The sequence below is a fragment of the Chiloscyllium plagiosum genome, unplaced genomic scaffold, assembly GCF_037043375.1.
Source record: "Chiloscyllium plagiosum isolate Xiang-an unplaced genomic scaffold, Cpla_swu_hap1 HiC_scaffold_25, whole genome shotgun sequence".
In the NCBI taxonomy this organism is placed as follows: domain Eukaryota; kingdom Metazoa; phylum Chordata; class Chondrichthyes; order Orectolobiformes; family Hemiscylliidae; genus Chiloscyllium; species Chiloscyllium plagiosum.
In genome coordinates, this window is record NW_028270163.1 from 37554670 (window position 1) to 37580461 (window position 25792).

At 40.1% G+C, this 25792-nt stretch overlaps 1 protein-coding gene across 6 annotated transcripts in view; it reads left to right on the top strand.

The window, feature by feature from the left end:
- bahcc1b (BAH domain and coiled-coil containing 1b) overlaps positions 1–25792 on the top strand; it is a 248990-nt gene that overhangs the window by 157652 nt on the left and 65546 nt on the right. For 4 of the 6 annotated variants that reach the window (XM_043714770.2, XM_043714769.2, XM_043714772.2 and 1 more), the window contains exons 15-18: positions 16087–16219; positions 20217–20487; positions 22345–22605; positions 25157–25363. In XM_043714770.2, coding sequence (XP_043570705.2) covers positions 16087–16219; positions 20217–20487; positions 22345–22605; positions 25157–25363 — 872 coding nt within the window. The remainder of the gene's footprint in view (positions 1–16086; positions 16220–20216; positions 20488–22344; positions 22606–25156; positions 25364–25792) is intronic. The other 2 variants (XM_043714774.2, XM_088000616.1) reach the window with 1 other exon arrangement.

Consider the following 25792-nt stretch of genomic DNA (forward strand, 5'->3'; position numbering starts at 1 on the left):
CCTAGCGAGGACAAAGAGTTCACTCTCACCATATCTGAATTAGAGCAGACTAGATATTATTTTCAGGTCAGTTTTCAAATGAACATAACCAGTGATATATAACCAGTGATATAATTTACCACCCACTGAAAGGTTAATAGCGTTTAATTCCCTGTTTTTACCCTCTTTCCAAGTAAATGCTTTAAGACCTGATCATTATATTATCTATCAGTCTTTAACTTAAATTGAGCTGGCCAGATTTTGAACCATGTGTTCCTATTCTGCAAAAAGGCTAAATAATTTGATGAATGTTAGTCATGGCACATAGTACTTTTATTTTTGTGTTGATACCACCAACACCTACAACACTTTTCCGATGCGTTCGCTACCACAGTGAAGATCTGTTTACTGTATTTATTTAGATCAGCGGCACGCTTGTCACTGGCTGTCATCAGTCTGTTATGGTGACAGAGATGTGTTTGAGTTCAACATGCACACAGGCGTGTGTGTCTATTATCTTCATGTTGACACAATAACAAAAGACATTACTCTCAAAATGTCTTCCTCACACAGAAAATGGCCACCAAGAGTTCAAAGATGGTATACAATGTGAACCCATTCTGTAACACTTTGAAACATCCATTATGCCTAGTGACTATGCAAACTGAGGTTTTATTAATTATTGGAGGCTTATTTCCAGTATTGCAGTTGAACACAGCAAACGCCCAGTTCCCCATTGTAACCACTCGATGCCATCTGCCCACCACAGAGTGAATATGTTATTCACAGATCCATGATAGCTACCAAATATTGCATTGAAATGATTCAAGTCCATTTTACTTGCCAACATTTCATAACTAGAACACACCCAAGGATGCAATTTCTTTGATTAGGATATTATGTATTATTAAATTCTTTTTTGAGATATAAAGCCTGTCACAAGGTATTTTGCAAATTATCCAGAAAGGTGGGAAGAGAATTGATTTCATTGAACAATTTATTAAGGCCTGGAATGCGGAACCTGATGTTGTTTTAAATAATGGCTTTCCAAATAAATTGGATAAATACTTCAAGGTTAAAACTTTTAGGGCAATTTGGAAACAGCTATTGAGAGTGTCTGGTAAGACGGTTGTTACAAAGCCTAGACAGAAGTCCATTGGGTAGAATAACCTCCTTCTGTACTATCTCACCCTAAGAAATCCTCTACTATTATTCATAATACCTTCAGTATTATGGTAGTGTAAAAATAGAAAGCAGAATAGGGAAGAGCAACAGAAATAAAATTACCAGATAACACTATATCAGTGAACCAAATAAAGTTGTCAAATATTTAGTCAACACCAGAATTGAAGATAATAGTCTGAGCCAAAGACTAAAATGATGAAAAGATTGAAATGCATAGTTCCTACTCTGGGGCTAGTTTGTAGATCACGGTTGAACATTGCAGCTAAGGAGATGGATCATTATTCTGGAGTTCTGCTTGATTACATTTGGGGATCTGGGAGCAGTTTTCTTATGGAAATTAAATTGTTGGGGTGGAGTCACATATACATGTGGTTATGTGAGAGGAAAAAGTTGATAAGCCACAGGACGTTTTTTATTCTGTGCTCTTTTTTCCTTATTGTAAGTTTGATTTATGTACAAGCACAATATCAAGAAATTCCAAAGATTGTTCAATGTATTTGAGACTTCCTTACAGCCCATAACAGCAGTGATGAGGCACAGGGCTCATGAACAGAGGGTCAAAAGTTTAAATTCCAGGCTTGACTGACGTTCTGACCAGTTGTCCTCCATTACTGTTCTTTTTGTTAATTATTAGCCGGATTACTAACTTGAATGAAGTGTAATAGTAAAGTGCTGCATTTCAGCTAACCACTGCTGCCCTATAAAAGGGTATCTCCTGCAAAATAATCATATGTGTAGTAATACAGGCTAGAAGATGTTTGTAGAGCTGAAAGACTTCAAATAGACCAAAGGCAGATTGGAGACCACAAACAGGACAGATGGGAGTGGAACAAGTGTTGATACTGGGAAAAGGAAGGGAAATGAGGCAATTTTCAGATCAAGCTGATTTCAATTTGCTTAATTTACTCCTTGTCATCAGCACTTCAATTTAGATCAGCGTTCCTGTATCAGGGAAGCAGCAGGGTTTGCAGTTGTAGGTAGGAGCGATGGGAGGTGTTATCTGAAAGATAATTACTCTGCTGGGATAGATGAAGTCAACATTTCCCTGATTTCTCACATCTGCTGGCATCAAAGTAATTGGAAAGCAAAGTGACAAACCCGTAGAGGGGAGGAAAAGGAGGTTTTACACAGCTCATTTAGGACTGAGTGGGGTAAGGGTGATATATGTGTTACAACATACTCCCTTTGCTGAACATAGTTGCTGCTGAACACGTATAAAACCCCTCAGGTCATAAGGAATATCATGTCTCCCCTTGGAACTGTATTTTATAATTGAAGAGACAGGACAGTCAAATCCTATTTGACGAATTTTCTGTTTGACACCAAATATGTGTTCAGTTACCATGACCTAACCCTTCCACTGGTACTACAGGAGTCAGAGAGTAGTTGCTTGTTTGGATGTGAATTGACCCTTTTCTGAGTAAGTGTTTTAATGTACCAGCATGTACTTCATGATCTGTTCATGCAGGGCTTTTCAACATCAAGCACTGCTGTTCCTTTGCAAATAGAGCTCATAGTATTGTAATGTCCTTAGACTGTACCTTTTGAGAAATTGAAAAACTTTTTATGGAGATAGCATTTGTATCAGTGCTTATGGGGACTAATATACAGTGGTAAAGAGCTATAGCTTAACCCTGCCCCTATTTTGTGCAATCAATCCTTTTGTCTTTGTGTATTTTCTAAACAATATACATAAGTCAAGGGCCCTTGAGAGGAGACTTCAGTGAGCAAAATATGATTACTCACATACTCAAAATAAATAGACAAGAATCCTTAAAGTTAACTTCAACATATCTGAAAAGTATTGGAAGTTAATAGTTATGAAGCTACACACTGATGTTCAGTTCTTCTTCTTTGTTCTGTTGTATGTGGTTCCCCATAATTTTGAATCTTCCTGTTAACTCTCACCTTTCCTTCTCGGAAGAAATGTACTAGATTTTTATGACTGGCATCCCTTGCTAACTTGAATATTTAGCTGGTGATAAGTGTAGGTGTCAGAATTACTTTTATTTGATCAACTTCAGATGTCAGGTAAAATGGTTCATTCTATGTCAACATTGAAATACTGCTGCAGGTGGAATTCTATGTTGTCCCTTAAACAGACCACTGTTAATTCCAGGTCACCAGTTTTTTTTTTTAATTTAAAAGATCTGTAATACCTTTTGACCATGCTGCATCAGATACTGAATACATAAGCCAGTAAGAAATAAAATGACATGCGAGTTACTAGGAGTGTGTTTTTCTTGATACCTATAAGCAATTGCGATGATTTGACTAATTGTTGGGTACCTTAACAATAGTTTCCAGTAGGATAAAGGTTAGGAGTTATACTTGCCAATTCTGATCCAGGTTATACACTGAAAAGAAAAAATTATATGAATATTTCTGTGTTCTAAAGTATGTTTAGATTGAATTTCTGCTCTGAAAGTATGCAGAATTCCATGTAGTTTTCTGAAACTTTTGAAGGTTCATTGCAAGAGTATATAATGAATTTGGTGGCATTCATTTTATCATTCAAAATATTTCTAGCTCATTATCTTGCTAAGTGAACTTAAAAATTGCATAATGATGAGTAAGAAGTCAACTAACAATGATGGGAAACTTCAGGAAGTAATTAGTTAAATTGCGAAATTATGAATATCTTGATTTTCTGTTGCAGAAATTGAATTTATCAATGCCTGTCCTATATCAATGAAATTGGCATGATGTTAGTTTATTATAAAAATTAATATGGGGTTACAATGAATTAATAAGGCAAATTAATGTAAAAGCACCAAAAGCATTGGAAGTTAGCCAGCATATACCCATCAATGATGTTTCTTTTTGTTGTCAAATTAGTTTTTTCCCCGAAATCAGTTTGTTGACATTTTAAATTTTGCCCTCAAGAGGTGAATGTGAATAAATGACTGAGAACCAGTTAAAAGAAGTAACCAAGTTATAAGTTATATAAAAAGGTGTAAGTCATAGAAGTAAGGAATTGGTTAGTTGACAGTGCCTTAGTTATCCCAGATTTCCTTTTGTGTATTAATTCAGCCTAATATCTCAGGTAGTAACATCCCATCTATGGGTCAGACGATGGATTCAGTAGACAGGTTGGAACACGTAACCTAGGGTGGCACTCCAGTGTAATGTTGAAGAACTGTTGAAGGTGATTTTATTTGGATTAAACGTGAACCCAAGGCCCTGCCGACTTGCTTGAGTATACTTAAAGATGCAGACACAATTTGATGAAGGAAGAGGGATTTCTGTTGGTGCTTTGTCCATTTATTTGGTCATTCAGTTCAATGCCTTTTATGGCTTTACTGCAAAATACAAATTGGCTGAGATGTTTGCCAACTTCATAAGAGGTGCGAAACTCCAAAGTGATTGATCAGTTTTAGGGCTTTTTAATAACCATCTTAAAGATGTGACAAGGCACAAACAAATGAATATTTTCTTCAAGTTAATTTACCAAATAGCATTAATTCAGCCCATATTGAGGGTATTTCTCAACTTGACTGTGAGGCAGCCATGTGGTAGGGCAGATTATTCCATTATTATATACCTCAGCTGATAATTTCCCTATTGCCATCAGGGGACGGAGTTGTTCAAGGACTACGTGATCCATTTTGTGAGGTTACCAGTCAGGCAGCCAGATTGAAAATAAATGCTTTGTTTAGATAGTATAATTTAAATAAGCCAATCAGCAGGAAAAGTTATGTGCTGCCAATCAAGCAGGCTGCTTCATCCTGATAGTGTCAAGCTTCTTGAGTGTTGTTGGATTTGCACCCATCCAGGCAAGTGGGGAGTATTCCTTCACTCTCCTGACTTGTGGCTTGTAGATGGTGGACAAGCTCTGTGGAGTCTGGAGGTGAGTTACTCACTGCAGCATTTCTAGCCTCTGACCTACTATTGTAGCCACTGTGTTGATGCGGTGAGACCAGTTGAGTTTCTAATCAATGGTAACCCTAAGGATGTTAATAGTGAGGGATTCAGTGATGGTACCGCTGTCAAGGGGGCAGTGGTTAGACTATATCTTGTTGGAGATGGTCTTTGCCTGTTATTTGTATGGCAGTAATGTTACTGGCCACTTCTTTAGATCTTGTTTCATTTGAACATGCAGTGCTTCAGTATCTGAGGATGCATAAATGGTGCTGAACATTGTGTGTTAATTGGCAAATATCTCTGTTTCTGACCTTATTCTGGAGAGAAGGTCATTGATGAAGCAGCTGAAGGTGGTTGGGCCTAGGACTCCACCCTGAGGAACTTTTCCAGAGATGTCCTGGAGCTGGGATGACAAACCTCCACAACCTCATTTTGTCATTTATATAAAGGATTTGGATGTGAACATAGGAGGTATGGTTAGTAAGTTTGCAGATAACACCAAAATTGGTAGTGTAGCGGACAGCAAAGAAGGTTACCTCAGAATACAATGGGATCTTTATCAGATGGGCCAGTGGGCTGAGAGGTGGCAGCTGGAGTTTAATTTAGATAAATATAAGTGCTGCGTTTTGGAAAAGCACATTAAGGCAGAAGTTATACACTTAACGGTAAGTCCTGAGGAGTGTTGCTGATCAGGGAGACCTTGGAGTGCAGATTTATAGTTCCTTGAAAGTGGAGTCACAGGTAGACAGGATAGTGAAGAAGGTGTTTGGTTTGCTTACTTTTATTAGTCAGGACATTGAGTATAGGAGTTGGGAGCTGAAAATGTGTTGCTGGAAAAGCACAGCAGGTCAGGCAGCATCCAAGGAACAGGAGAATCGACGTTTCGGGCATGAGCCCTTCTTATAGGAGTTGAGAGGTCAAGTTGTGGCTGTACAGGATATTAGTTACGCCACTATTGGAATACTGCATTCAATTCTGCTCTCTCTGCTACAGGAAGGATATTGTGAAACATGAAAACATTCAGAAAAGATTTACAAGGATGTTCCCAGAGTCGGAGGGTTTGATCTATAGGGAGAGGCTGAATAGGCTAGGGCTGTTTTCCCTGAAATGTCAGAGGCTGAAGGGTGACCTTTTAGGAATTAATATAATCATGAGGGGCAAAGACAAGGTGGATAGCCAAGATCTTTTCCCCAGGGTAGCAGAGTTCAAAATTAAAGGGCATAGGTTTAAGGTGTGAGGGGAAGGGACCTAAGGGTCAACTTTTTTACACAGAGAGTGGTATGTGTATGGAATGAGTTGCCAGAGGAAGTGGTGGAAGCTGGCACAATTACATTTAAAAGGCATCTGGATGGGTATATGAATAGGAAGGGTTTAGAGGCCAAATTCTAGCAAATGGGACTAGATTAATTGAGGATATCTGGTCAGTCTGAATGGAACTGGGACTGAAGGGTCTGTTTCTGTAATGTACAGCTCAATGGCTGTATGACTCCGTAACTGCAATCATTTTGCTGTGTGCCAGATATGACTACTAAAAGTGGAGAGTTTGTTCCTGAAACCCATTGATTCCAGTTTTGATAGGGAGACTTGATATAACATTCAGTCGAATGCGACCTTGATATCAAGGGCTGTCACTCTCACCTCACTTCTGAAATTCAGCTCTTCAGTCCATGTTTGAACAAAGGCTGCAATGAGGTCAGGAGCGGAGTGGCCCTGGCAGAACCCAAACTGGGCATCACTGAGCGGGTTATTGCTGAGCAGGTGCTGCTTGGTAGCACTGTTGATGACACTTTTCATCACTTTTCTGATAATTAAGAGTAGACTGACAGGGCAGTAATTGGCCAGGTTGGATTTGTCCTGCTTTTTGTGTACAGGACTTATCTGGGCAATTTTCCACACTGTTGGGTAGAAGCCAGAATTGTATCTGTACTAGAAAATCTTGGCATGGGGTGTGGCATGTTCAGGAACACAAATCTTCAGGATTATTGCTAGAATTTAGAAAGGGACCATAGCCTTTGCAGTATCCAGTGCCTCTAACCACTTCTTGATATCATGTGGAGTGAATCAAATTAGCTGAAGATTGGTACCTGTGATGATGGGGGCTACCAGAGGAGGCCAAAATGGATTATCCACTTGTCACTTCTGGCTAAAGATTGCTGTGCATGCTTCAACTTTGTTTTGCACCGATGTGCTGGGCTCTTCTTTCACTGAGGATGGGATATTGTGGAGCCTCCTCCTCCAGTGAGTTGTTTAATTGTCCACCACCATTCATGATTGGATGTGGCAGGTCTACAAAGCTTAGATCTGATCTGGTTGTGAGTTTGCTTTGCTCTGTCTATCACTTGCTGCTTATGCTGCTTGGCATACAAGGTGTCCTGTTTGGTAGCTTCAATAGGTTGACATCCTGGTGCCTTCCTGTACTCTCCATTGACCCAGGGTTGACCCCTTGGATTGATAGTAATGGTTGAGTTGGGGAATATGTCATGCCATGTGGTGTTAAATTGTTGGAGTATAACTTTCTTCCACGCTGAAGTTGTGGGCACTGTGAAGACCAAATAACCTAATGCTGGATCCACACATCCTGCCAGAGGTGGGGGAGGTGGTGTTTGAAGATCTGGATGGGTGAATGCTCGGATTTTCACTCAGATTTTCTGCTGTTTCCAGCTGTTGGAGACACCAAAAATGGTTGGCAACTTCACAGATGCTTCTTCTCCAGTCTTGGGCACAATATTTTCACAAGTTGGTAGGGAAGTTGCATTTTTTCAGGGAATCATTGAGGACAACTTTGAAGACCCTCCTAATAATCATTTGCTGTGACAAAGCATGGTCTGGAAGTCTTGTGGCAGGCATATGGCCTGCCCAGCACAAGTGCTGGACTGTAACCAGTGTCTCATTGCTGGGGATGTTGGCCTCAGAGAGGACAATGATATTGGAGTGCCATTGGATTTGCAGGAGACTGGCATGAACAAACATGGACCTGCAAAAGATAGTAAATTACAAAGTTTACAGTGAACACTTGGAGGAACACAATTTGGAACAAAAGCAGTGGGATATCTAGCGGTTGAGGTAGATTTCACAACCCAGTTGAGTTTACTTGTCAATCTGTGTGGCATCCTTTCCACCCCTTGTGGCTGCCTGATAATCCTCACCATCCTGTTATCCTTCAAGCATTGCTTTTGTTTTGCCTATTGGCAACTTTTGAAGAGCAGCAGGAATGGGTTTTGACAACAGAACTGGGCAGAGTTCAGCTAATAGGAACTCATTTTTATTTGACTATTCTTTTTAAAAATATTTCAAGCACACACACACACACATTATATATGAACCTGTCGACAGGAATGCCAAAGAATATTTTACACGTGATCTGCCACATTAAAGTCAACATCTGTCAATGATATCTGCGCAACTTCTTTGCATAAAATGATTAAGAGTTCCCAGTGTGTATTTGAATATCAGATTCAATTCATTCAGAGCCGTTGGGGAATCACATGAATCAACTCCTTGGTTACAGCACACATACTGTTCTCTTTAAAAATCCCCCCTCACTGTTTCCCATTGTTTTATGAGCTTGCCTCCAGGTAGGATCTGGGCTCAAAATGGAACATGACACATGGCTAGTGCAGAAAATTGGTCAAAACATTTCTCATTGTGCTCTACATTGGTGTCTGAAGTTTTAGAATTGCTCAAATCTTTAACTAATGTTTCTACCTATCCATTGTTTACATGTTAAATGCAATCATTACGTGGCCTTATTTGCCTGATAATAATCTGGCTTCTGTTCAACAGGTAGCAGACATCTACATGCAAACCATTTACAGAAACTTTCAACCTCACATCAGTCCTAAATCGCTCATTAAAGCAGAGATTTTTATCAGGGAGGTCATAGGCTGAGTGCATTAAAATGTTGGGCACGTGATTTAATTGTTTTCAACAAAGTAATAATGTATCTTCAGTGATTTCTAGTCCAGCTGCCACTGTACCCTTTCGTTGTGTAAAAATATTAGGTACATTTTTCTTACTGATGAGATATTTTACTGGCCAGGTTGACATGGAGAGTAAAATCTGTGCATATCTACAGCAGATGGAAATAGGTTGAACTACTCCTGGTGGAGTATTGAGAACCCACTCATCTCTATGTAGACAAGTTTTAAAAACCATTTTGAATAAGCAAGTAATTCCTACCAGTAGTAACTACAGAAACATTGGGCTGAATTTAATGCCTCTGCCTTGGAAAATTTGGTGGTAGGATCGATGAATCTAGTGGAAGTGCAGCACCTTCTCACTTCTGCCCTGAGTAAGTCAGTGTAGGGAGACTGGAGACATCCTTCTTGCCCCCACCATCCATTAAGGCCTAGAAGCGGGCAATTAATGAAGATGATCACTAGCCTACTGTTGGTAAGAAACCGGGTGGGTGGCAGCATGTCAGGATTGCTTGCCTGCGGTATCTTTCTTCAAAAATATTCAGTACCTGATGTAAGGACCAGATTTATTAAGGCCCCTGATGTAAGGACCAGATTGATTAAGGTGCAGGGCACCGGGCCTTTCAATAAGCCTGGGCTTTGGGTGGCTGCACTACCAGTGGCAATTGCCACCTTCCTGGTGCTGCTGAGGATTGCTGACCAGTTAAGTGCCTCTTTGACACTTGATGTGCTGAGCTTTCACAAGGAGAGGCAACACAAAGTTCTTACTGATTCCCTGACAATTTCCCCATTGTCTATACTAAATAATAACCATACAATTACAATTATTACAGTAAAATATACAGTCGGTCCTGCTATAACGCGGTAGTTCATTCTCGTGCAACCCCATGTAATAACAAAATCGCATAATAGCAGCACCATTCAAACTAATGGGGCTGGAATCACGTTATAACCAATACACACTTTAAAAGTTCGTCCTTTAGAAACAGTGTCCCCAGTTTGTCAATTGCGTTATAGCGAATTCACATTAATAAAACACACATTATAGCAGAATGATATGCTTTTATGGGATATAGTATACATTTATATATTAGAGGTGAGTTGAGGGTAAATGTAAAACACTAATCCACCCATTGGCAGGACAAGGAAGTTATGTTATTATCTCCCATTTTATATTCTATAATGGCTCTCCTTTACTTCCTGGGAAGGTGTGCCTGGTCTCCACTTAGCTCTTAAAGTGGTGGCACTGAGGTTAAAAATTCATTGTGTGGGGATGCTAGATAGGAACCAACATATGAGTCAGTGTCACGGGTCCCAGTACTCCTCTTTTTTTCATAGCCAGACCCTCAGGATTAAGGATGACTTGCTTTCACTCTGATTCAGTGGATTTTGAATTGGCTGATTAGTAAAATGCACAGTCTGCAAAAGTGATCACATTTTGCTCAAAGGGTTGGGTGCATGGGCTGTTTGGAGGCTTGTGCACTCCCTCCAGCACCTTGGCTTCACCTCTCCACAATTCCTGATGGAGTCTGTCAATGTGTATAGGACGTCCATCTCCATTTTGGTCAATCACAAGTCCACATTTCCCATGGGTTGGTAGGGAAGTCTGATTCCTTCATTGCTGATTTGAGGATATCTGTAAAGCATTTCCAGTGTCCTTCTGAGAGCCTCCTGCCGTAACTGAGTTCAAAGTAGAACAGTTGCTTCAGGAGTCTGAATCAGGCTTTACAAATGACATGCTTACCCTGTATAGCTGGCTGTGATTGATTAGTGCCTTAATGCAAGGCATGTTGGCTTGGGAGCTGTCACTGATTATGGACTACCTTGCTTGTTACTGAATTTGGGTCCCAGTGCACTGCAACATCAACCATACAGCATATCGTTTAAAGTAGCCACATTCCAACAGGTGACCTTTCATAATAGGCACGTAAGCTGGGAACTATTGTAATGAAAAGGAAGGAATTTCAGTGTGCATATGTCCTGCAAGATTACACTAAGAAGTGACAAAAACAGAAGTTGCTGGAAGATCTCATCAGGTCTGGCAGCATCTGTGAGGAGAAATCAAAGTTAATGTTTCGGATCCAGTGACGCTTCTTCAGAACTGAGAAGTTGATTGAGCCTGTCTTGCCTTCCATTCTTATGAATATATTTACTTCACTTCTCTCTTCTTGATCCAATTATAATCTCTAAACATTTGTTTTAATATTCTGCACATTAATTATGATCAGCTGTTGCCTGATACTGGCATCAGCTGATATGAAGCTAGGGCCCAAAATCTTAAGCATTTAACTATCTGATTTCAGTTGGTAGTGACACAGTGATAACATCTCTATTCAACTGTTGGCACAGCTTTGCATTATGTAATCCAAAGTATGAAGTGCAATGCCAAATGCTGAAAGTTAAGCTCATTTGGAGTACACACTGCAGAAGTCAAAGGCAATGTGAATGGTTGAACTGTATCACACTGTAGTTGTACAGTAAATTGAACACATGTTATTGACATGTCAGTTATCTGAAAGGAGCATTCTTATTCTTGGCTGAGTTGTCATTTCTTCAAATTTTCAAACAAGGTTCAAAAAGGCAGAATTAGTAAAATAATTATGCCATTTTAATTTCTGGAATGCAGAAAATTGAAATTTCTAAAATACCAATTCCACAAATAGTCCAATGTAGCAAGAACTTTACATTCAGTTAACAATGGCAGATCAGGAAGTTGAGCTGTTGGAACAGTGTCTGCTTGTCCCAGAATTAAGCATCTTCAAAAGAGTGATGTTATCAACTGTATATAAACAAATCTCAGGGTAGTTTTGCCAGATTTACGCCAGTACGTTAAGTGTACAATGCAATTTGATGGAAACTGTCAGAAAAGCTGAATCGCATTCACTGTAATCTATGCATGAGTTGTATATTTGGCTAGATAAATCCACATTCAAGTCCACTAGGATTTTTATTCAAACCATTTCTGGGAGACCTGCTCCAGTTAAGCATAGAATGCAGCTTTTCATTTATGAGTAATATTTTCTTAAGTCCATAAAATGCTTAATCAACTGATAAGTGGTCCCCCTTCTCACTACTGCATGCCTCACTTAACTATCCATCTAATTAGGTCAACTCAACATCTCATTACTCACGGTGCAGACCAAACATTCAATATAATGATGTTCATCATAGATTTCTCATCGCATTTGCAAATACACACACATATTGGAAATAAATTAGGTTTTATTCTCCAGCATAACTTATTGTCTTTTTGAGAAGAGTCAAATTTATACACTTAGCAATGCCCCAATTTAGACATATTTATTTTCAGCAAGTGAGACTTTTAGAGAGACTGTTCTTAAGCTAAAAGCTTGATTCTGATTAAATAGAACTTGACAAGATACAAAGGTTGCACTGCAGTTTCTAGGCCTTCAACTTTCTGTTTTTGTTATACAAACCACATAAAGTTTATTCTGCTAAATTCTATTAGTGCTCCTGTCATTGAACAGTGTTCTCATTCCCTCTCATGCATGAACAATTGAGGACATTGCTGCCACTTGGCTATAAGGTCAGGAAAGGGCAACAGGCCTTAAGGTCAGTGTAAGAGCAGTCATGTGAGATTTGCTAAGAGAACCAATGCTGACTGTGCAATTTGAACCCAGGATCATGACCCATTTCATTCAGAATCCGATTACAAGCTGCTCATGCACTAAATTAAATAAATAAAAGTTGAAATTATGGACACAGTTTCTCTTTTGTTGGTCCAATTGGGATTCAATTAAGCAATAATTTGCCCTAAAGAGTTGTAGGTGATGTTGATTGAAAGAAGGGCTCAGAAAATTGAACCTACAATCAAGGAGTTTGCCAGTTTCTTTGGCAACACAATGGAGAGTCTAAAATAATGAACCGTACTGTTTTCTAACTGTTCTGTGTAATATAATCAATCCGTCCACGTCATATCATAATGAACACCAAAGCTCTTTGCTTCGAAAATCTGCCACTTAGAAGACGGCTTCACTTGACTGAAGGGGTGAGCTGATTCTGATTTGCCCGTTACATATTTGGTCGATATCTCAAATGTCGGTACAGAATTATTCCCACAAATATGTCACTGTGGTGGTTCCAATTTGTGGGATTGGCAACCCAAGTTATGCTGACAGCTCTAAACTGTCATTCGTTATTGAAAACGAAGTGCATAGTTCCATTATCCAACATCAAAGAAACTAATTAAACTTTGTTTCTAAACAGCAGCAAATTAAATTGTTGTTTCTTGGCAATGGAAATATTAAGTTTACAAAAAAAATTTCAAAGTTCAGTTGGCACCTGAAATTTTACGACTACATGCTTAGAGTGATCTGATTCAGTCAGCCTAACTTTGATTTGAATTGTACTGCAAACACTGTTGAAGTCTAGCTGGGGATCTCAGAGCACAAAGACTACAATCACCACAGAATAAGAAGGCCATGCATGAGGATTTCATTCTAGAGGGGTGGAATTGAAAAGAAATTCTGTTTTGATAAACCTTTATGGAACCTTGACTAGACCACTCTGCAGTTGTAGTTGCTGTATTTTACAAAGAAACAAAAGGATAAGATGGATAGAAGATTTGCAAAGATAATACAGGTACACAGTCTTTTATCCAACATCCTTGGGACCAGTTGTTTCTGGGATTTCAGAATAAATGACATTTTCACAGTGAAATAAAAAAATCTTGCTAAATGGCAGACACACGTGTGACTAAATACGAGCACTGAGACACAATTGACACCCGTCAGTGCTGGGCCATGCCGCCACATCACATCTGAGTGATGTGGGTCGAGTGGGTGTGGGGTTGGGTCACCTGTTGGTGTTCCACACAGCCTTGTTATACAGAAAAAAACTTTACAATAAAAGCTTCGGATTTTGGAGCATTTCCGATTTCGGAATTTCCGATAAAAGATTGTGTAGCTGTACCAGAAAGGCATGTGGGTATATGTATTGGAAAGAATAAGGGGGCTGTGTCTCTTATTTCAAAACAAAAAGCAAACAAGTGAACTTGTAGGTTCATCAAAGTTATGGAACATTTTCCGAATGTGGAAATAGTTAGAATGTTTACATTCATGGGGCCAGACAGAACTAGATACCATCACATTAGATGTCAACCAAGAAAACCAATTCAGAAGAAATGCTTTTACCTGAAGAGTGGTGAGAATGTTGAACTTGTTACTACAGGGAGGGACTGAAGCAAATGTTTTAGAAGCAATTAAGAGTAATAAGTATATCGGGGAGTGGGAAATATCATAATGATGTTAGATTCAGATGAAACAAGTTAGGAGGAGAAGCCCTGAAGAAGGGCTTATGCCCGAAACGTCGATTTTCCTGCTCCTTTGATGCTGCCTGACCTGCTGCGCTTTTCCAGCAACACATTTTTAAGCTCTGATCTCCAGCATCTGCAGTCCTCACTTTCTCCCAAGTTAGGAGGATGTCTGAATAGAGCATAAACTCTAACGTGAACTGGCTAGGCTGAATGGCCTGTTTCCGTGTCTCATATCCTAAACACATGCACCATTAGAAAATTAACACAGCTATGTAACAGCACAAAATGCGTGTAATAAGAGTTCTGATAAATGATGATTTGGTTATTTGAACCTGCTACTGAAAACATTAAGTTACGTATTTTGAAAAGAGGAGCTACTTCTATACACAGTCACCTAAATAGGAGCTCCTCGTGCTGCCACTATTAGCTGAATTAGACTGCTGTATGATTCACTTTGAATTAAGCCATTTCATGTACATTTATGGAGTCTAAGAGGATGGTTCTATTTCTTCAGGCGCTAGGTAGAACAAGAGCCTAGATAGGAGATTTAATACATCAGTGTGCTCTAGGCTTTAGCGCACGATATTCACTGCTTAGCTAGTTTTACTCTCAGCAGTAGTATCCGGGTGTTGTGGACCTAGGGGCAATGCCCACAGACCAAAGAACCAGCAGAAAAGCCTCTCCCTCTCCAATACCCAATGATTAAGGTTTGCTTTACTGTTTTCCTACTCCTGTGCGATCACTGACATTTCCAATCTGTGTATTAACCTTGCTACGAAAGCGCTCAAAAGGCAGATGCGATCGAACAGGAGTTTTAACAAAATTATGAGCCAAATAGCAAACAGATGGAAAGTTGAAACGGAACATCAAAATAACAAGAGGTCACGTTTCAATTCCATGACCTTACCTACCCAAATCTTGAAAAAAAAGTGAATTTTTTTTGTGTGTTGGCTGCTATCCTATATGAGATTGTTCTGATCGAATCCAGATGAGATCATGCAGCTATGGTTTCACTGCAAAGCAGCACATCTCAGATTCCACCAGCAACGCTGAGGATCCTTCACAGGCTGTCACTATGAGGAAACCGTTACAGAGGATGAATAAACAGGTCAGCTTTGACTTTCCTGACTGCACCACATCCGAATGTCAGATTAAAATCATTTATTCTCTGAAACTACAACGTAGAAGGATTTTACAGTAAAAAAATGTTAGTGTAAGTCACCCTAGTTATTTCCCCTGACCCACTGTCACTTTCTGCTTCAAAGAAAACTGCAACACATGCATCAGGATGGTAATTTAATAGTGCCCGATGCATGAACTAACTCGAGAGCAGAGGTGAGTGCAAATGCTTAGAGAGCATTTTTTGGTCATCACAATTCATCTGACCTTGAATTGAATCAGTACCTCCAGTGTAAGGGGAGGGGAGGGGAGGGGTGGACGGGGATTTGAAATGTATGGAAAGTGGAGTTGCTACCATCTGTTCTGCACATTTTTCTCATTGTCTTTTAATATCTATCAATGTACTTTTGCGAAGTGGGGTGGGGGTGTGAGAGAGGGGAGAAAGAAATGAAAGGAAAATGCACCTAATTCTCAGAAAGTGGAAAATTCCTCAGAGTTAATGTGCCAGTGGTCAATTAGAAACTTAATGCTAAGTGACTCAGAGTAGAAACCTATTTATTGAAATGCTCAAAAGCAGCAGTGAATGGTCCAGTGTTAATCTAGTTTAATTAGTGATTCAGAGATTATCACTTTAAACTGGGGCTTGCTCAGCAAGACCAAGTTGCCCTGTCAGGATGTGTTTGTTACAGTAATCACCTTAGATAATGCAGAGTATTGAAGGCAGCCTTTTCTTTTGTTTATTTCTAGATCCATAAGGACAGGCCTGAGCCTCCTCTGTGAGGAACTGAGGAATGAAGGGGAGCCCAAGAAGAAGAAATGCAAACTTCCTGGGAGGGAAAGTAAGGAACAGGAGTACAGTGGAAATAAGACTGGGTCAGAGGTCAGTAAATCGTTCTTGATTGTGTAACAAAGAAATGTGTCTAATGTTTGAACTGTTTTCTTTTGATGGCTAAGTTAATAAAGGCAAGGTCATGTATGGAGCTGAACCACGTTGCTAAGCAATATTCCTCCAACTTCTTTTCCACTTTCTCCTGGCCTCAGCTTATGGCTGAAGATACAATAACTTCATCAAGTTCAACATCCTCATTTAGGGAGAGAGAAATCAGCCAGTGAATTCACTCATAAATATGAATCCATGACTCCTACTGGAAAGAACATGCTTCTTAACAAGAAGTGAACAGCAGCCCTCACCAGCCATGTCCACTGCACAATCGTCATGTTTACCAATGTTCTTTGTTCAGTGTGTATTGTATATGTAGTCACATGGGCAAAATACTGGACAGTGAACAACACACCTGCTGACTCCTATGTTACAACAGTGATGCAACATCAAAAGTAAAGCACCTGAGGGCACAAAATGACTTTGGTTCTTTTACAAGTTGATCGATTCACAGGATTTCATTAGATATTAGAGGAAAAAATATTTTACAGTGACAGCAAGATCTGCTAGATTATAGGAAGAATTTGATTTGATTTATTATACTCACATGCACCTAAGCACAGTGAAAATATTTGTTTGTGAGCAGTACAGGCAGATCATAGTAAGCAAGGAGATACAGATCATAGGGTGCTTAGACAGAGTGAAGCATACAGGTTACACTGTGCAGGAGGTGCGCAAAGCAAGATCAACATTAACAAGATCAACACTATTTGAAGTTAGAGAGTCCATTCATCAGCCTAATAACGGCAGGGAAGAAGCTGTTCCTGAACCTATTGGTGTGTGTTCAAGCTGCTGTATTTTCTACCTGACGAAAAAAGTTGTAGGAGAACATTACTGGGGTGGGAAGAGTCTTTGATGATATTGGCAGTGTTTCCATAGCAACAAGATGTGCAAGTGGAGTCTATGGATGGCAGGTTGACTTCCATGCTGGTCTGCACTGTGCACATAACCTTCTGTAGTTTCTAATAGTCTGGGCAAATCCATACCAGGCCGTTATGCACCCAGGCAGTATGATTTCTATGGTGCATCTGTAAAAGTTGGTGAGGGTCCTTATGGACATACCGAATTTCCTATGCTGCCTGAGAAAGAAGAGGTGTTGTTGTGCCTTCTTAATCATCGCATTTACATGGGAAGTCCAGGACAGCTAGTCTGTTATCATCACTCCGAGCAACTTGACTCTCTCAACCCTCTCAACTTCCACTCTGTTGATGTAGATGAGGGTATGTTTTCCTCCTTTCTTTCTGAAGTAAACGATCAGCTCCTTTGTTTTGCCGACATTGAGAGAGAGGTTGTTGTCATTGCACAATGACACCAAGCCCTCAATCTCCTTTCTATATTCTGATTACAATACTGAGTCTGAGATTTTTCAAACATTGTACACTAAATTTCCTAACACGGTTTGATTTAGTACTTTGTTTTCATTTTTTAAATTCATTAATAAACCTTCAGCTTTAAAGACGTCATTTACCATTCTGAGCTCTGGAAGGCACACTGAGTCTGACAGGGCTCAGGGATATTCTATAGCTGCATTTAATGCAAAGAACAAAAGTTGTTGTGGTAACAGCATAGTATAGCCAGTGTGAATGCATCAGGTACACAAACGAGGTGAAGGACAAGGACAGAGCTGTTTTCATTTCTGTCTCTAGGTCTCTCTGAAAAAGTCCTTTGGAAATTTGAAAGACTACACTGAGAAGAAAAAAAAGTAATCATTTCTCGTTGTTCATTCAAGAATGCACAATAATGAGTCATCAAAAGATGCCTAGGCTATGCCATACCCATTACATCAATCTTTAAATTTATGTCTGACAATCCAATCTCTCATATGGCACTGAAGTAAAACCAATCTCCCAGCAGGGAGGTTTGATAGTGCCACTTGGGAGGGTTTTAGCTATTATGATGGGGGTGTGAAGGGGGGTACTGGAGCAACAGGTCAGTAAGTATAGAGACTGGGGAAGGGCTTAAGAGCAAGGCAAGTATAACTAAGAGGAAGATCAGTCAGGAAGAGGCTGGAACTGGAGGCTTGGACTGTATTTGTTTCAGTGCAAGAAATATAACATGTAAGATGGATGAACTTAGAGCTGGAGTAATGCATGCAGTTAAGAAGTTGTTGCTATCACAGAGAGATGGTTGAAAAGGGGACAGGATTGGCAGCTTAATGTTCCCTCTTAGATGAGACAGAAGAGGAAGCAAAAAAGATGGGGGAGTTGCAATACTGCTTAGGGATCATATCACAGTTGTGTTGATGGAAGACACACTGGAGGATCTTACAGTGAGGCATTATACATAGAGCTCAGGCATGGGAAGGATACAGTCACAATACTGGGCTTGTACTGCAGACCTCCCAGCTACCAGCAGGAGATCGAGGAAGAAATATGTAATCAGATTTTGGAAAGATGTGAAAATAAAATGGTTGTTGTGGTGGGAGATTTTAACTTCCCTCATATTGATTGGGAGTCCTTTAATGCCAGGAGGTTGAATGGAGAACGATTTATTAGGTGTGTCCAGAAAGATTTTTTGAAACAGTGTGTAGGTAGTCCAACAAAGGAAGTAGCCATACTGGACCTAGTTCAGCTAAACTTAATTAGGCAAGAATTGGAGACTGTGGATTGGAGCAGCTGTTTGAGGGTAAATCCACATCTGACATGTGGAAGTTTTTTAAAGGTCAGTTGATTAGAGTGAAGGAGAGGCATATTCCTGTGAAAATGAAGGACAGGAATGGCAAGATTTTGGAACTTTGGATAACAGGGGAAATTATCAGCTTAATCAATAAAAAGGAAGCATACCTAAGGTCTAGGCAACTGAAAACAGACAACGTCCTTGAAGAATATGGGGAAAGCAGGAAGGACCTTTGTCCACTCACCTATCATATCTATATTCATTTGCAACTTCTTTATATCCTCTGCAAAATTTACTTTTCCACCCATTTTTGTGTCATCAGAAAATATAGCAACCAAACAAAATCACAAAATGATTTCAGAAAGTTACTTCAGTTTCAAATTCCTATGTTTGTATATCTTTTAACTTCCATCTCACGCATATCAGAAAGTTATCGAGAACATTTGATACTGATGTGCAGGAAAAAAAACAATAAGTCCCTCAAGCTTGTCCCAACCATGATCAAAACAGGCACCTCATGATCAAAACAGTTCCTATCTCTAGCCCCACCTGTCCCGTCCTGTCCCGTCTCTCAGCCCACCTCCTTCCCCACCCCCACTTTCCACCCATCGATGCGATTGGCTCAGAGGGGCAAGCAGACAATTTTTTTTATTATTGCCTTGATCGGGACTTCCCAAAGAGGGGTCCGGGCCCCAGGAGGCATTGTGGGGTCCATGACAGAAATGCCTGAGGCCTCTCTCTCCTGACTCTCATTGGTTATCTCCTCCTCCTCCTCCACTCACCATGACAAGTTTCAAGTTGCGAAATGGGGTTGCAGTGTGAAAAGGCTTGGGAAGCAGTGGTCTAAGAATATTTTGGTTTATGGAGGACATTGTCGCCCATGACCTCCTCTTGTGAATTCTTGTTTTTGCATCATGTTCCTCTTTTATGAGTGCTGATGGATGAAGGAAATGCAATGATCATTCTCATTCTATGTTCTACATTTCAGACCACCTGTGTTTTCTTCAGGAAATATTTCAGATTCCCCATGGGGATCAGGTCCATCTGAAAACATATAAGTGATGAACAGTACAGTGGCAATTCATTTGATAGCATCCTTCAGGCAGATCAGAAAGGAAGTATAACTTTAACAGGGTTAACTTTTCAAACTGTTTACATTACAGTTTTGAGAAAGAACTAATTAGCTTTCAGAGTCACTGTTGGTGACTTGGAATATTGGTATGAGATAGAATTTAGTGTTGTAATAATTAAACGCTGGCAATAGGCACCAATCTGAGCAAATGTTGGCATTAACCTCACATGTATCGTGGATTTCTTTCAGATGAAACCAAAAGCGAAAAAGGACACTCCTCAGACCAACCTCACATCTAAGTTGGGAAAGTACAGCTCAAGGCCAAAGCAAAAGGTATTGGGTAAAGCTGCAAATAAATCACACACAACAGCCATTCTGAAATCAGCCAACACCAGCCATTTTAGGGGGAAAACAACAGCCCTGCCTGGCAAGATTCAGAAACAACTGGGAAAAGCAAAGACCGCCTCAATCCCACACAGCCAAGAGAGAGCCAAGCATAGTACAGCAACTTCTGAAAAGGGTAAGTGCACTGTTAGAAGATCTGGAACTAGGTTCTGAACTTCAGAAAAGCAAAGGTTTCCATGAGTCAGAAAAACCACATTCACTCACTTCATGATATGAAAAATGTGGAAACCTGAGACACATTGCAAAAATGATAGAAATACACAACAGATCAGTCAGGATCTCAGAGCACAGGCAAGTAAATAATTATGAATGTAATCTTTTGTTAGGACGGGAGAAATGAATAGCATTTATATGGAAATGAAAGAAAAGAGTAAGAAAGCATCCATTCTTCTCCTCTTCAACATACTTTTTAAAAATTAATGTTAGCTTATTGGAATAAACATCCTTTTTCCTTCCAACCTCCATTGTTCTACATAGGTATTAATACCAAAGAGGCTGACCTTCAATCAAATGCAACAAATAACTGGTCATTGGCCAATGTTGTGTCTTTATTGGTACATTGAAATTATTTTGATCATTATTTATATGGGTCTTGTCCCATATTCACTTGCTGCAATCATTGCATGACTTTGTAGCACTCATTCTGGAGCAAACGTACAGATGGCAGGAGCTTAATTTTATATCTAGGTCACCTATGCACACAATCCATTTGTTATAGATGCTGAAGAACTTAGGCTCCCTGTAATTGCTCTTTGGAAACATAGGAGAGTTTCCTCACCAGCTCTCCAGCATATTTCCAGGTCAGGAGTGAGGGGTAGGCATGTAAAATTGAAGAGTTGGTTCCCCCACCTCCTGACCACCCCTCAGCTATACCTCAAACTACCACCCACATCAAATCTGAGGGTGATTAAAGCATTAGTCGCCAATAAATAGCCAGTTAAAGTTCTCTATCCGCCTCCGTCACAGTAATCTATGCAGTTGAGAAAGGTGGAACAAAGGAAGCAGGGGCATGTTTCCTCAACCTTAAGCTAAGTACATGAATGAAGTGAGTTGCCTCCTTTGGGAGATGTCCTGTATCCATTGGGGGCACCATACTCCTTCTAAATGTTACTATCCCTCCAACCCTTTATGCCAACTCCCTTGGCCTCCAGGACCTGATGCTCCCCTCCTCCACTTCAGTTTCCGCCACCCCTCCCGGACTCACTGGTAAGTCTCAATATCATGGAGTGACTCCTCAGAGCTGCTTCTGGTCCCAACAGGGGCAACTGAGCTCTCGAGTATGTGACCTTCTTTCTCTGAGGCTTGGATGTTCTGCTGTCCGTCCATTAAGACTGTCCTCAGCATATTGGTAGCCATTTGTAACTTTTTCTCCTGAATGTGAAATTTACTCAGTGGGGAGTTAGCGATTGATACAAGAATTCTTCCTGTTACATATTTCTGGCATAAGCTCATTGATTACCAGATATCATTGCCTTAAGGTGTACATTTGTAAGTTATTCAGTTTTATTAATTTCCTGTGATGTTTCACACTTTGGGGAACAAGCAGTCCTCTGGTTTGAGGGTGGGGTAACTGAATCAGAGCAAGCAAGTAGATTTTAATTCTCACTTTAACAATCATACTTTGAGCCATTAATTTGATTTTCTGTTACTCACAGTAGTATAGAAAGCTTTGCAGACACATTGAGCAGTAGAGCAGTTTGGAACAAAGGAGTATCCATGCAGTGGTGACAGGACAGAGTGAGGTGTACAAAAAAACCAAGGCATGGCTCATGAGAGACATTACCATCAGTGTGACAGGATTAACTAGGTAGTGTCCTTCATCGATAAGCACGTAAGAAATTATAATGGAAACGTCTACACAAAAGTCTAACTAAATGTGAGTCTTGTAAGAGAGAAAGTCTAAGTGAATGCAAGCTTTCAAACATAATATTGACCTGCTAATTGAAGATGCCAACTTTATTTTAAATCACAGCCTCAAAAATAGAATCAGGCGAAGAAGATGGTTTATCGACTAGTAAAGTTCCTTTTTCAAAAAGTAAAGCAGCTCAGAAGACTAACTCTGACATGAAAAAGAAACCCGGAATTCAACCGAAGAGACGGGCTGTTGGAGTCAAAGTGCAGAAAGCCAGCAATAAGAAGCAGAAACAGGAAGCTCAGGCATTAGTGACTGAAAAGGAATGGATGTCCACAGAGAGTGATGGCTTCTCTTCAGATGCTGGTCAGCTAATTTCTGGTATAGTACCATGTGGAACCACTAGAAATGATAACATGGAGACAAACCACTCAGTCCTAGTGTCTCATCTCTACACAAGCAGCAGTACTAATCTTCCTCTTTTTTTCATTCAACAAACTAAGTTGATGTGGTACCTGCTCCAGTCATTAATTCTGGTTGTGCATTGTGCACATTCAAAGTCCTTGGTTCAGAACGTTGTTTTGCCTTTCATCCTAAACCTCATATCTAAATTTACATACTTGTTCACTCATTCTCAGTGAGCAGTCAGTTTCTGTATACTGCACCGCTTTACCTTCATCACTTTGTACCCCTCCAACCAGTCTCCCCATAATCTTTCCTGATCTAACATCCTAAGTTTTCAAGACTTTTCTCTGATTCAAAATATATGCTTTTGAAATAAAAGGGAGACCTTTCTATAACAGTATTATTATGGCATTGATGGATTACTGCAGTGGGTTTGCACAGTACTTCATTAGAGTAGCACTAAGTTATCAATGCTTAGCAGGGTTACATCATTGGATGTGCTTATGTCTCCAAGTGAATCATAGATATCACCTTGACTCGAACAGGAGATTACTGAGAGTGAGTGAAGCACCTCAATACAAAGAGGGAAGCTATTAGTTCATCGATCTGCAGTCCTTTGTCTTTTTGTTCTGTTGTAGTGACAGGAACTCAAAATCCGGTTGGCTGGCTATGATTTTCCTGGCTAAGACTCTTTATAAAGTTTCAAAAACAATACAAAACTTATAAAAACTTACTGCTCCAAGAAAGTGAGGAAATCAGCTCCAGCACTGAACAAATCTAAACAAAAGAACAGGACTTATTCAATTAATACTTACAGGTATCCCCTGCTTTTCGAATGTTCGCTTTACGCCAATTCGCTTTAGTACCTGTTTTCGCTAACCGAAAGAGGATTTTCGCTTTTACGAAAAAGCATGTGCAGCGAGAGTGGCGCCGCCAGGCGCCTTCACTGGGAACTACACTCAGGCATCTCAGCATCAAGCCGCCATAGCTTTGAACTGTGTCTGTGAGCATCTATGCTTTATCTCAATTTATTTTGTGCATCCATTAGCAAGATGTGTCCTAAGGTATCTTGTATCTCCCACCACCCCAACCTCAAATGGCCTTAACTATATGCTAGTGCTAGTTTAGGTTTTATGTGTTATTTGGTATGATTTAATAGATTATTCTTTGGGTCTGGGAATGCTCAAACATTTTTCCCATTTAAGTTATTGGTAATTGCTTCTTTGTTTTACATCATTTTGACTTCCGAACGGTTTCATAGGAGCACTCGATTTTTAGGTATCGGAAGGACACCTGTATGCAGAGCCGTGGGGAGTGTTGCCCGACAAAGAGACCTAGGGATGAAAGTTCTTTGTTCCTTGCAAGTGTAGTTACAGGTAGACAGCATGGTGAAGAAGATGTTTGGCACACTTGCCTTTATTGGTCAGTGCATTGACTATAGGAGTTGGGAGGCCACATTGCAGCTGTACAGGACATTAGTGAGGCCACTTTTGGAATACTTTGTTCAATTCTGATCCCCCTGCTATAGGGAAGATGTTGTGCAATTTGAAAGGATTCAAAAAGATTTACAAGAATGTTGCCGGGGTTGGAGAGTTTGATCTATAAGGAGAGGCTGGATAGGCAGGTGCTATTTTCCCTGTAGTGTTGGAGGTTGAGGCTTGTAGAGGTTATATGGATCTTATAGAGGTTTATAAAATCATAAGGAGCATGGGTAGCATGAATAGCCAAAGTCTTTCTCCTTGGGTAGGCTAGTCCAAAACTAGAGGACATAGATTTAAGGTGAGGAGGACAAGATTTAAAAGAGACCTAAGGGGCAACTTTTTCACACAGAGGGTGGTGCGTGTATGGAATGAGCTGCCAGAGGAAGTGATGGAGGCTGGTACAATGCAGCATTTAAAAGGCATTTGGATGGATTTGTGAATAGGAAGGGTTTAGAGGGATATGATTCAAATGCTGGCAAATGGGACTAGATCAGTTTAGGATATCTGCTCAGCATGGACAAGTTGGACTGAAGGGTCTGTTTCTATCCTGTGTAGCTCTATGACTCTGTGTTAAAGTAGAGGCTTCCCATCAACATAAACCCATTATAATTGGAATGTTCATCTTGCTTCCCAAATGGAAAACATTGCACCTTTCTTCCTAAGTAGCACACCCAAAGCAAAACAAGCTTATAAGCTTGCTCACCTGCTAAAGTGAGGTTGATATTAGTCAACAGGCACTGTTGCAAAATGAGAGAATCCATTTTGGAGATAGGAACAACTGAAATCTTGAATTATGTGTCTTCTTGACAGTTTGCAATGTATGATCTGAAACCCAAACCAGCTGTAGGATAATGCAGAGTGATGAACTTTTACCCAATAGCTTGTCTTCACATTGACTCATTGTCAAAACAAACACTGATGCAGTAACATCACCTTCAACTCTGTGTTTTGCCCAAATGATTTGAGTATTAGGAATAATTGAATGGACGCCTGCACAAACCTCTTGGCTAACTTGTCTATTTTCCCCCAATCTTTCTTTGCTTCAGATATGAGTGAAGATGACAACAACTATAACAGTGCTGATGGCAGTGATGCCATCACTGAACTGCCAATCAAAGACTCCAACCTGGGGCTGCGCACAGAGTACTCAGCAAGTCTCACTGCAACTGACATTGGTCCATCACCTTCCTCTGTTGTGAAGCTGGAAGCCAATCAGAAAGCAAAGAAAAAGAAGGAAAGGCAAGGCCTCCTCGGTAAGTAACTGAACTTACATGGTATTGCTTGGCCATTGCAGTTCAGTAACATAAATGGTAAAGACTCTGGTCATGATCAATAAACATATTGAAATGGTGCCCTTGAATTTGACATTAACTTTCGCTTTCCTATACAGTTGTATATTTGATATGAAATAAATAAATGAATAAATAGTGCAGGTTTTGTCATGACCAAATGCTGCAGGTACCATTTTGAGTGTTATGCTGGGAGCAATGCAATTCAGAAATACTGTGCCGTGTAAGGTTGTGTTTCTCCCCTCTGCGTCCCCCGATGTTACTTTGTAGTGCTATGAGTATTTGCCCCTTGTGATTATCTCCTATCACTAACTGACGGAGCGATTATCTGCAAAACTGGCTTTCTCACTGGCCGTGCCATTGGATAAAGCATTGACCTATAGAAACTGTTAT